General features: G+C 35.8%; 1 protein-coding gene and 1 long non-coding RNA gene across 4 annotated transcripts; both read right to left on the reverse strand.

Annotated features, from left to right (window-relative positions):
* Positions 1-2,587: 2,587 nt before the first annotated feature.
* On the reverse strand, positions 2,588-4,733 carry LOC141609332 (uncharacterized). The gene is made up of 3 exons (XR_012527362.1): positions 4,470-4,733; positions 3,489-3,619; positions 2,588-2,610 (listed from the first exon to the last, which is right to left on the reverse strand). It is a non-coding gene; the product is annotated as an uncharacterized LOC141609332 (long non-coding RNA).
* Positions 4,734-7,153: 2,420 nt separating this feature from the next.
* Positions 7,154-8,401, reverse strand: LOC141609333 (jasmonate-induced protein homolog). 3 transcript variants are annotated; one of them, XM_074428425.1, is made up of 3 exons: positions 8,314-8,401; positions 7,707-8,076; positions 7,154-7,421 (listed from the first exon to the last, which is right to left on the reverse strand). In XM_074428425.1, exons 2-3 carry the CDS (start codon positions 8,046-8,048, stop codon positions 7,230-7,232), a joined length of 534 nt encoding a protein of 177 aa, XP_074284526.1. In that variant the 5' UTR covers positions 8,049-8,076; positions 8,314-8,401; the 3' UTR covers positions 7,154-7,229. The 3 variants fall into 3 exon arrangements, with proteins under 3 accessions (XP_074284526.1, XP_074284528.1, XP_074284527.1); XM_074428427.1 differs by having other exon boundaries at positions 7,707-8,050; positions 8,314-8,394; XM_074428426.1 differs by having other exon boundaries at positions 8,286-8,372.
* Positions 8,402-11,733: the final 3,332 nt, after the last annotated feature.

Consider the following 11,733-nt stretch of genomic DNA (forward strand, 5'->3'; position numbering starts at 1 on the left):
CGGAGTATATCCATACTTGTTCGAGATGACCGAAGGTATAAACGAGTTGATTTATTGTTAAATCATGCATGGACTTAGGTTATACCCGGATCCATATATACATAAGGAGGAACTTTTACGAATTCATTGACCTGGAAGTTAGCTTGTAACGGGTTATCCGTCACATAAGTCAACTAAAGTCAAGATATGTGACGAATCACCCATCACAAGCCAATGCAAGATTGTTATTGGCAGGAAACAGCAGCAGCTCCTGCTGCTTGCCCTAATGCTAGTTGCATTGTTTGAAACCACCAAAATCTGTAATGTCAAGGTCAACCGCAAGAGCGGAAATCAATCAACATCAAATTTCGTACCAACACCAAACAATGGGAAAACATTTAAGTTATTTATTTACATAGAAAGTTAGGTGAAAGTTTGTCAAATTCATACAACATTCTTTTTTTTTTTTTTTTTTTTTTTTTCTTTTTTTTTTGGTAACGAGAGTACACGCACTCGCTACCTTCGGTGCGCACTGGGTAAATCCTTGGTCGGGTATACGTGCGTGATAGCTTGCAAACCACGTATACCAGGCAAGCCACCCGAGGGTGACATACTCGAAGTCTATAAAACATTAACTCAGACCATAAATACTCCACAATATTGTTCTTGGAGAGGCTTGAACCTGGGTCTCCTGGGAATTTTACCAAGTTTTAACCACTAAACTCCACCCTTGCGGACTTCGTACAACATTCTAAATTACAAAGTTTTAAGTTTTGTGTAATACGCGCCCTATTTAAGAGCCCTTTGACCGACCTATTTACTTAAGGAGAGCCGTAGCAAGGGATACAAGAGTGATTGGTTGATCAACGGAGCTTGTTACTCGACCTAGTTAGGGTTACTCGGCCGAGTAACTGTGTTACTCGACCGAGTAGGACGTACTCGACCGAGTATGTCTATACTCGACCGAGTACCCCGTCAGTCAACACGTTATTATAAAAAGTGGAGTCTAAAAATGTAATTCACTTTTCGACGGTTCTTTTCTCTTTATAACCCTAACCCCTCTCTCTTCCAATCATCTCATATCACCTTATACTTCTCACATGGCCTTAGACACTAACCCAAGAAGGGAGATGGTTTGTGCATGAAGTCATCGAGTCGGGTTGTCGCCGTCGTCGGCATCGGCATCGGTTGCGTATCAAGGTGAGTTTGTGTTTAATAGTTATCTTTCAGTAGCTCTTGATTAGTTTAGTAATAGGATATGGTTGTTACTTGTAGAGCTCGTCTTGGAGTCTTGCGTGGCTTGTTTGATGGACGCACTATCATGGAATAGCGAAAAAGGTAGGGTTTCCCTACTCAGTTGCCTGTTTAATTGATTTAATTGATCGTGGTATTGACATGATTAGTATCATTGTTGGAATTGTCTTTCTTGGTTGTTGGATTGGTTGTTGTATGTCTATGTTTGCGAGGTCCTTCCCCGGCTGAGTGGAGTCATCATTCTTGAATGCCTTCACGCCCTTGATTCGCTCCTTGTGGTTCTTGTCACAAAGGGGGGTGTGCACATTAATGGACATGGGTTATTGCTCGTTGCGATGAGCGGGACTTAGTATTTCTTTCAGTTGCTCATGTTGTAATCTTTCACACGTTGGTTATGTTGTAAAGGATATTCAATAAATGTTCTGTTATTGTTTATTTCACTACTACAAAACTTGTGATGGACATCGGACTTTTCACTATATGGACATCGGATACACAACCGATGTAGAGTTTGGTCATGTCCATTGTGGATTAATGGACATCGGATTTTAAACCGATGTCCATTAAAATTTGCACATCGGATTTTTAGGAAAACCGATGTCTATTTGATCAATGGACATCGGATTTTTAGGAAAACCGATGTCTATTTGATCAATGGACATCGGATTTTTAGGAAAACCGATGTCTATTTGATCAATGGACATCGGTTTTTTGCAAAAATCCGATGTCTATAATTATTATTTTTTATAAAAAAAAAATATTACGCTGTTACCCATATTAGTCGTACACATGATGACAATGCAAAATAATTCCATAATCAACAAAAATATCTCAGATACAATCAATCGGTTATCCAAAGCCAATTACAAAAAAATTTCATCTACATAATGTGTCAAATTTACTTAGACGACTAACCTATACAAAAATATAAACCGATATGTAAACTGACTAATTGTTTTAAAAAAAAGACCGATGAGACAAGACTACTTGGCAGCCTCAGATTTGCTCATATAAAGAACATCATGATCCCACCTTCATATAGTTATGCAGATGGGTCAAATTCTCTGGAGCAGACTAACTCTTAAAATGGTCAAGAGCTACTTGGAGATGGTACAGCTTCGGTGCTAAACTCAAGTCAACCGCATTAATCTTTTCTCCACAAACATACGGCCCCTATAAAATTACACGATGTGAATATAAAACGAGGGCACCTCAGATTCTGAAGGTAAAAGAAAAAGGACAAACCATCATCAAGACGAGAAATATAGATAAATAAAATGGAAATGCCAAAGTACATACATGTGATTTGAGATGCTCATTGAGTGCCCTCAACTCATCAAGTAGAGTTTGCTCGGTCCCATCATTGGCATCTTTGCTCTTCAGAAATTGACAAAAGTCGAAAAGATTTTAGATCCCCTGTTTGAAGCAATTAGAAAACACACGCCATATTCGTGTCACGAAAACAAATGCACATAAGCTTTATTTAAATTATTTAATCATTAAAACATGCGAGTACTGGTCTTTTTTGCATCGATTACATACATCATCGTTAACAGAGGCTAGGTAAAACAAAAGGCGTCAATGGGAAGAATAGTCATAATCGTGTATATTTTATCACGAGCATACAGCCCATGGAAACAAATAAACAAATCGACAACCAACTTGATCCACAAACAATTTGCCGGAGAGAAACAATAAGTGTAATAAAAAAAGGCTTGTAAGTCTTGACCACCAAATTAATGCGATTCAAGTTACATATCTTCCATGGCAAGCCGAGCTAGGTAACAATCTAATGCTTAAGAGCAGGATCTATTACAAAGAAAAAAAACGGCATGCAACAATGTAAATTTTCAAAACTTTTTACCTTTCTAATTCATTAGTTGTTCCTATAATCTTTAAATGAAAGACATTGTATCAGCTTACAACAGGAAATATGTACAGTTACTACAGTACAACTGTACAACTGAGGCGGTATAAGCCTAAATTCCATTATAACCCAAGTATTTAATGGTTTAAGCCCAGTGCAGAAAAATCCAAGAACTTCATGTCTATACATATACTCGTACATCTTAAAAATTGATAGCTTAAGAACTTCATGTCTATGTTTTACAAACACCGGATCACCTAATTATTTTAAACACGAGCAATATACTAATTCAGTCTAAAAGCTTTCACACAACAAAAGACCGTATAATCTGACTTGGATGCAAGTTCACTTCATGAAAAAGAAAATGAATGGAAATGGGAAATCTTACAGAGGCGAAGTCGGGGTTAGGCGAAAGAGAAGGGTCGGGGTATTTCTCCTCAAGAAGGCGAACAATGACATCAGAATCAGGAATCCATTAGTCATCGAACTTGATCACGGGCAATTTGGAAGACGAGGCCACTGAAAGCAGAGCAACCAGGAACACTAGTGAGCCAAAGCATAAGTGCGTCAGTTACAACAACTCTTTCGGATTCGACAAAATAATAGAATAACTGCACCTCTTCTGATTCTCCTACTCCTACATACCTGCATGTATAATGTATTCTCCTACATATATATACTTCAAAGATATAAACTGTATATGATTAATTTAAAAAAAAAAGGAAAATATGAAAAGTACTCAGTTTCAAGAGTGAAGGGAAGATGGCCTTGATAACCAGGCAGATACTCGACAACAGCAGTAGATATAACTGTACCACTTAAAAATATAAATGGCAGTAGCAGTAACAGTAGCATTAGTTGCAGGAATTGTGTCATCCTCATGAGTTTAGTTTAGCTGCTTCTAATTAAAAAAACAAGTAGCCAAGTAGTAGGTACATAGATAAAAATCGTATACAAATCATACATTCAAACCTATAGTAGAGTACTAGGGACCACTGCCATTCACCAACTATATGAATCATATTAGCGTAATCACAAACTAATCAACCTGATAACGAGCTCTCACTACCAACCTCGTCTTTGCTACCTTCTCAACTCACGATTTTTGAAAGATCCCAATCTCTAACTTCAATTAAAAGTCCGAAATTGTTAATTAAAAAGAAAGACGATTCAATCATACCGTAATTCGTTCCCTATGAGCATAATTATACAACTAATTACACAAACTTTGAAGTTTAAACAAAAATCCCCAAGTCAATCATAAACCCTAATTCGAAATTATACATATTTAACCCTACAATTGTCAAAACCGCATAAATTTATTATGTAATCGATTGAAAGATTCAAAGCTTTGTAATTATAAAAATACCTGCGTTTATGAACAAGGGACGGGAAAGAGCTGAGATGCGGTACGGGAAAGAGTTGACTCAGTTGAGCGAGAAAGGAGACAGAAACAATAGATGTAGCAGGTCAAAGCTCGTTGTCATTGGGGTAGCATGTCGTCGCCGTTGAGAGTGCAGGTCGTCGGCGTTGAGAGTATCACGTCGTCGGCGTTGGGAGGTTTTTTTGAAATGAATGAATGAGGTAGGGAGAGTGAGTACGGGGTTTTGGGGGGTTAGGGTTTGGGAGTGAGAGTGAGGGAGGGGATTTGGGGAAAAATGTACTTAGTTGAAATTATAAGTGATAGTGGTGAGGCAAATATTTTTTCCGTCTATAATTTTCACTTTAGATGCACATCGGTTAAATGCAATGTTCCATGTCCATGACTTTTATATAGACATGGGTTTTATTAAATATCACATGTCCTTTAAAATCAAAAATAATGGACATGTGTTTTTTAACACAACCGATGTACATGTAATTATATGCACATCAGTTTTTTGTAAACAACCGATGTGCATGTTATGTACATCGGTTTTCCAGATAATCCGATGTCCATCGACTGATGTCCATAACGAGTTTTGTAGTAGTGTTTGATCTACTTACCTCGGGCAACCGAGATGGTAGCACTTTTATATGCTGGGGTGGTCCTTGGTAAGACACATTGATATTTGGACATATTACATTTTATCTTTTACATAACAAACTAACCTAAGATAACCTAAGATAAAGGCTGAACGTGTTTGCTTTTGTCACATACCATGACTTGTATAGGCCTGGGAATAAGGTATGTGACGGGTTATCCGTCACATATTTTCCAATTGTGATGGGTAGTCTGTCACGACCCGTCATATTGTAATGGCGTCATTGACTCTGGTCAACGTACTTTTTTATGTGGCGCTTGTGACGGATTACCCGTCACAAATACTTTTTCGTCACAAACCCTCACATTTCTAAAATACTTTTCCGTCACAAACCCGTCACATTTCCGAAAAATATGACGGGACTTTTTTTAGTCACAACTAGTCCATCACAAACCTTGTATTTTTTTTGTACCCGATACTTGTCCAATCTGATCGGCTTTTTAACTGAGCTTGGATAAGTATTATTTCAAGATTATTTCAAGAGAAATGTAAAAATGACTTTGGTTTAGATGGAGCCATCAAATTAAAACTCGTTATTATTATACCACGTCGACCTTTTTTTCCCATTTTTTCACTTCTATAACCAGCAGCGAACCTTGAGTAAAATGTAAAGGGGGTTGAGAATCGAAGTTGATACCTCTTACATACTTCCTCCATTCAACTCCACTCTACCACTTTCTTTTTTCACGTTTGTCAACGCGTGTTTTACGCGTTAAATATCGTTAGCTACGTATTTGCAAAAAATATAAAAGTTAGATATTTTTAATCGGTTTTCTATCCTATGCCCAGTGGCATAGGTTAAGAAAGCAAAAATGCAAAGATTTAAAATGTTTTCCTTGGGAAAAAAAAATAAAAGTAATTGTATATTACAATTTTCCATAAAGACATCATTAATTTCTTTCTGTTTTTGGCTTTCTTAACCTATGCCTAGTGGGCATAGGTTAGAAAAACCAATTTTTAATATACTCGTAAAGACGAATCAAACAAGATCCCACATGATTAAAATAGAAATAGAGTTGATGGTGGTGTTGGGATCGAACCCTGGTCTCTCCTTTGATTAGTTGCCTAGCAAACCACTAAACCACTTTATCAATCATACTTGACAGAGTCACTGCATTATGAATAACAAAAACTCTGGAATGGGCTAGGCCCAAACCCGTGTACCTTAAGATCCGCCTCTGCCTACAACCGATATAAGTTAGTCCTTCTCTCGATGAATTTCATACGTTTGATTTTTGTATGTATAAGAGAAAAGTTGTAAAAATACGTATGAAAAACAATTAAAAAGTTGTTACATTTAGGGGTTGAATAGTGATTGTATTAAAATATGGTCGTATACAAGAAGCATTGGCGCCACATACTCCCTCTTATTCAAATCAAAGATAACACTTGCTTTTTGACACTATTTATGGTCATTTGGGAATCTTTGATATTATTCTTAATCCATAAGACAAAATATAATCATGTGAGATCTTGTTTATTTATCGTCGTGAATGCTATAAAAATATCAAATTTTTATAATTTTTAATAATGTATAACTAAAGATATTCATGTTGCAAAACGTACCTCAGTGTGAAAAAGCAACTATTACCTTTGATTTGGATGAGAGAGACTACAAGTTAGTTGGGTCTTGCTTACAATTGACATTTGTTTTCATCAAAAATTTGTATGGTTTGAAAATTTTATGTCTTTAAGACCATAAAATAAAAGAAACCAAAGACAACTACGTCAAAATTGACCCCACAATTAAACGTTTTTGGCTGTGATATTGACAAGATGAGTCCATTATTGAAGGCCGCCCGGTATGGCGGTATAACTCCAATTTGGATCATCTCCATTACTTTCTCTCCATTACATTTGTAATACAATTTTAGTTGAATATATTCTCTCTCCATTCATTTAAACATTACTTTTATGAAATAATTACAACCACTAGATCTTCCCAAGATTTAATCTGCACCGTTTAAAGTAATGAATGTCCATTTATTTTCAAGTAATGGAGATAATCTGGATCGATATAACTCCCTTTATTAAAGCATCCCTTTATTAAAGCATAATTGTAAACATAACACATTCTGAAATACAATTTTACGTGGTGTTAACTGTTACGGAATAAGATTAAAGTTAACTAAGAGGGTAGCACTGTTGGGGATATCATCATGGATGTGAGCATCAACGCTGATCTTTGCACTCGAGTCGGACTCGCTATCATCAGTTGGAGACGTATCTAATTTCATCAGTATTTGATGCCATGTCATTGCATCCATCACTGTTTTAGGTCCACAAGTAACATATACCTGCAACAACCCAACATCGTAAATAAATCAAATGTAAACTATTAACTACTCCCTCTGTCCCGGTCATTTGTTATCCTTTTCCATTTTGGGGTGTCTCAATCATTTGTTGTCCTTTCTATTTTAAGAATGAATTTGATGAGTAATTTGATCATTCACGTCCAATTTATTCCACTTGTCATTTAGTAATTGGCCCCCTTCTCCTTTCCTTAGTCTTTGTGCCAAAATCAAAGGACAACAAATGACCGGGACGGAGGAAGTATAACAGAATTAGTCTTTATTTTATACCCGATTAGGAGGGAGAGGTGGATCGTTTTCGACGGGCGCTTGCCATGCAACGATCCAAGCACACTTCATACCAGTTGCGTTGAACCCACTGTATTGCACCCCACCAACTGACCCAAAATGACCATCTCTCAAATGAGTAAAATTGGCCGCACCATTAGCTGGAATAGTTGACGGAAATGAGCCGGTGGCGGCGGGAATTCCCGACCAATTCATATACCTGTCAAGCGACATCGATGATCGTGTTTGGTTATGCATGGTGGCTACTGTTCCATTTTGCCATTGCTTCGCTGAATTAAAGTGGTCGTCCAATGTTGTTTCTTTTTGTACTTGCATTGATGCCATGTCTTGTATGGTTGTTTTGTTCGATAGCCTATTAACACAACAATGGAAATCGTTAGAGCACAATAATAAAGATTTAATACAGAAAACTTTGTATATGCATGCATGGTTCACTTCTGAGTTAGTCTTGTATGAGACGTTTTTAGACTAATGGGTAAAAGGTTATTACTAAAAGATCGCGTTTTAAAATAAATTGGTGTAAAACCGTCTTATATACAAGTATCTGTGATAATCAATAACCTGAAATCCTGAATTCATAAATGTGTACCTAAGGGGAAAGGGGAAGTTGTGTGCTCAAAAACACTCCCTTAGTTGATCTATACAAAATTACAAATAATATGCCCACAAATATAGTGGTTTTTATAGTCTAAGAAAGTCATGGTTTCAACATCTTGATTGTAATGCTACCTTACATAATTGGGGAATCTTGAGGCGGAAAAAAAAAATACTATTTAGCCAAAATTTGATATATTCACCAATTAATTAATTATGAGCAGAATTAGTGCAGATTCCGCGCGTTTTCTAAATTGTGTTTTTATAGAGAATTTAACCATTAAATTGACTATAAGAAAATAAATTTTAATAATTTATAGTAATAAGAGGTAGAAGAGATAAAATTAGACATTTTTAGCCTGAATTAAATTGAGAGTTGAACTAAAATTTTTTAATGAAAAAGTTATTTATTATAATTAAGAATGTCAATTTAGCACAAATAACGCGTGATTCTTTTTTAGCCATATAAAGTAGTTTAGAAAAGTGTATAACTATTGTTGTAATTTTTGTTAAAACATACGAAATAACAAATATAAAGAAAAAATGCGAAAAACATACAATAATAATTTAATAATGTGAATAAAATTTACTATATAATTCATAAGATGTGCTAGTGGAAAAAGCGGGATAGTAGAACACAAATTAGTAACCCATTATTTATTTATTTATAGTTTAAAATTTAGAAAGGAGCTTAATTATAGGTAAATATTATTTAAGTGGAAAAATAAGAGAATTTTTTATTCTGGTAAGACGAGATGTGCCACAACATCCAAATTTTAGAGGCTACGATGCATCAATCGAAGAAAGACAAATAATTTATTACGTACAAGATATAAAAATTGAATGGTCTTCTTATCGATTTAGAATATGACAAAGTATGTTTGAAATGAATCATATTCACTCTTTTTGATTCGAGCTCTACACGAATCATTCATCCTTTTGAATTTTGATGGAGAATCTAATCTAATTAGAATATATTTTAGAACATTTGGAGCACTTGTTTCTACATAAGGTGGGGGTATAGGAGTGTTATCTTGATACCTACTCCCTCCCATTCTACATAAAATTCCCTCTTTCCTTTTTCATCTATTCACAATACCTTTCCTATTTAGTAAAGTTTTATACTTATTTTAATCTCCTTACTCCACAACAATACCCCACCTCAACCCACCACAATACTTATTTTAATCAACTTACCCCACAACAATACTTATTTTAATCACCCCACCCACAATAATACCCCACAATACATTTCCCCTCTCCAATTACCAAACTCCACTACAATACTTTACCTTATTTTAATCCATTTCCTTAATTCTAGTGCCCCCATAAATAGGGAGGTTTATCTAGAATAGGAGGGAGTATATTTTAACATTGTCGGCGTCTTACTAACTTGGTCGACATTTTCACATAAAGTTTCCAAACTATAATTTCTGCTCTTTCTCTTGCACTTTCACTTGCTCAACTCATTTTCCATGTAAGACTGAATATCGTCAACACCAAAGTTGGCTGGTGTAAGTGGTAAGGGCTCTCATCTCTTAAACAAGTGGTCAGGGGTTCGATTCCTGACTCTTGCGAATGAAAAAGCCAAAATTGGGAGGGTCAACCCATTAAATTGCCTTCAGTATCCCGAAAGAGATTTCCCCAGCTGTCAGTAGGGGATACTCCTGGTCAACAAAAAAAAAAAAAAAAAAAAACATTATTGTCATATATTACACTTAACTTTAATATATATATCGTCTCTTGCCCATTTCTCCGTCTATACTAATTTTCAAAAGCAGATCAATCTAAACTCAAAGCACGATAATTTAAGCATAAATCTAATATCCAAACACAATAAATTAAACAAATTGGATAACACCATCAACAACTTAATAATTTCGAGTTATCTTGAATTCCAAAAAAAATTAAATTCCAAAATTTTAATGACTCTATTTCTACTTAAAGTACCCGTATGAGTAAATTTATAAACTAATTGATGCATGTCTTAGCCTTAAATGATTTATAGCCCGTACATTGCACTCGTGGACCATGTACGGTTGCGCCTACTTATGACCATAGATCATCCGTGGTCATACCTAGGAACAACCGTGAATTTGGCTATAGATTATGGGATCCGGTCAAAGAAAGGTTGTGAGAAACCGAAATGTTGTATTTTTCGAGGATCAAGCAATAGAAGATCTCAAGGAGTATGAGAAGTCACAACCTCATATTATTATCCGTCATGATTCTTTACCATCGCATATCGTACCAGATGATGTAGGGAGAGAATAAAGAGGACAAAATCATGATGAGAATATTGAACAATTTGAAGCAGATGGGATATAAATGCTCTCGTTCAACCTAAACTACGTCCTAACAATAGAGAACGACGTTCATCCACTAGATGTAATGAAAAAGAGTATGAACTTATCGCTGATGCGGGAGAGCCTCAGAATTATAGAGAAGTACTAGCCGGCGATCATAAAGAAGAGTGGGAGAAAGCTATGCATGCAAGAAGAAATGCAATCCTTGCATGAGAATTACACTTATTATCTAGTGGAGTTATCTAAAGGGAAATGAGCGCTGAGATGCAAGTGGGTATTCAAGCTCAAGAATGAAGAGAACAATTCCAAAGCTCTAATTGTTGTTAAGGGATGCAATCAGAGAAAGGGGATTGATTTTATGAGATATTATCCCCCGTTGTGAAGATGTCATCTATTATTTGATGCGAGTTATAATGGGTCTAGCTGCTAGTCTAGATCTGGAGATTGAGCAACTCGATGTGAAACTGCATTTTTACATGGAGATTTATACGAGGAGATTTATATGAAGCACCATAGGGGATTCGAAGAGCCGGGTAAAGAAAATCCCGTATGTCGCCTTAACAAGAGTCCTTATATATGGTTTAAAGCAAACACCGCATCAGTGGTATAAGAAATTTGATTTTGATTCTTTCAAGATTGAGCATGTTTTTAACAAGCAGACTGATCATTGTGTATTCATGAAGAGGTACGCAAGTGGTGATTTTATTATAATATTGTTATATGTTGATGATATGCTGATTGTTGGGCAAGATAAGCTAAAAATTAAATCACTCAAAAAAGCTCTAAGCAATTCATTTGCTATGAAAGATTTGGGATAAAAAATACAAACTCTTATGATACAAGTTATTCGTGACCGAGAGGAGAAACTCTTATGGCTTTCCCAAGAGAGATATATTAAAAAAGTCCTTGAGAAATTCAAGATGAACAATGCCAAGTCGGTTAGTATGCCATTTCATGGACATATCAAGTTCAGTAAGAAGCAAAGTTTAGTTAGTGAGAATGAAAGACTCGAGATGCAAAAAAACAACCCCTATTCTTCCACTGTCTGATGTATGTCATGATATGTACAAGACTCGACATTGCTTACGCTATTTATCTAATCCCGAAAG

This window comes from Silene latifolia, chromosome 10 (assembly GCF_048544455.1).
Source record: "Silene latifolia isolate original U9 population chromosome 10, ASM4854445v1, whole genome shotgun sequence".
Lineage (NCBI taxonomy): Eukaryota > Viridiplantae > Streptophyta > Magnoliopsida > Caryophyllales > Caryophyllaceae > Silene > Silene latifolia.